General features: G+C 68.2%; 1 protein-coding gene across 1 annotated transcript in view; it reads right to left on the bottom strand.

Moving 5' to 3' along the window:
• GADD45G (growth arrest and DNA-damage-inducible, gamma) overlaps positions 1-217 on the bottom strand; it is an 8268-nt gene extending 8051 nt beyond the window's left edge. Inside the window, 1 exon segment of the mRNA XM_014530674.1 lies at positions 80-217. Coding sequence (XP_014386160.1) covers positions 80-146 — 67 coding nt within the window. The 5' untranslated portion in view covers positions 147-217.
• Positions 218-223: the final 6 nt, after the last annotated feature.

Here is a 223-nt window from a genome sequence, read left to right as displayed (position 1 = left end):
AACCGGCGGGCTCCCCAGCCAACCGGCTCTCGCCTGACCAGTGGTCACAGACCTCCCCGCGCTCACAGACATCCGGCACCGGCGCCTACCTACCTGGCTGTGCTTTCAGGAACCGTGTCCTGGCCGCGGATTTCTTCCAGAGTCATGGTGTGGGCGGAGGGCGAGCAGCTAGATATCCACGCGGAGCAGGCGGAGCAGGCGGGGGGCACCGAGGGGAGGGGAG

Source organism: Myotis brandtii, unplaced genomic scaffold, assembly GCF_000412655.1.
Source record: "Myotis brandtii unplaced genomic scaffold, ASM41265v1 scaffold760, whole genome shotgun sequence".
In the NCBI taxonomy this organism is placed as follows: domain Eukaryota; kingdom Metazoa; phylum Chordata; class Mammalia; order Chiroptera; family Vespertilionidae; genus Myotis; species Myotis brandtii.
Note: the sequence above shows the minus strand (reverse complement) of the source record. Positions and strands in the feature narration are given on the sequence as shown.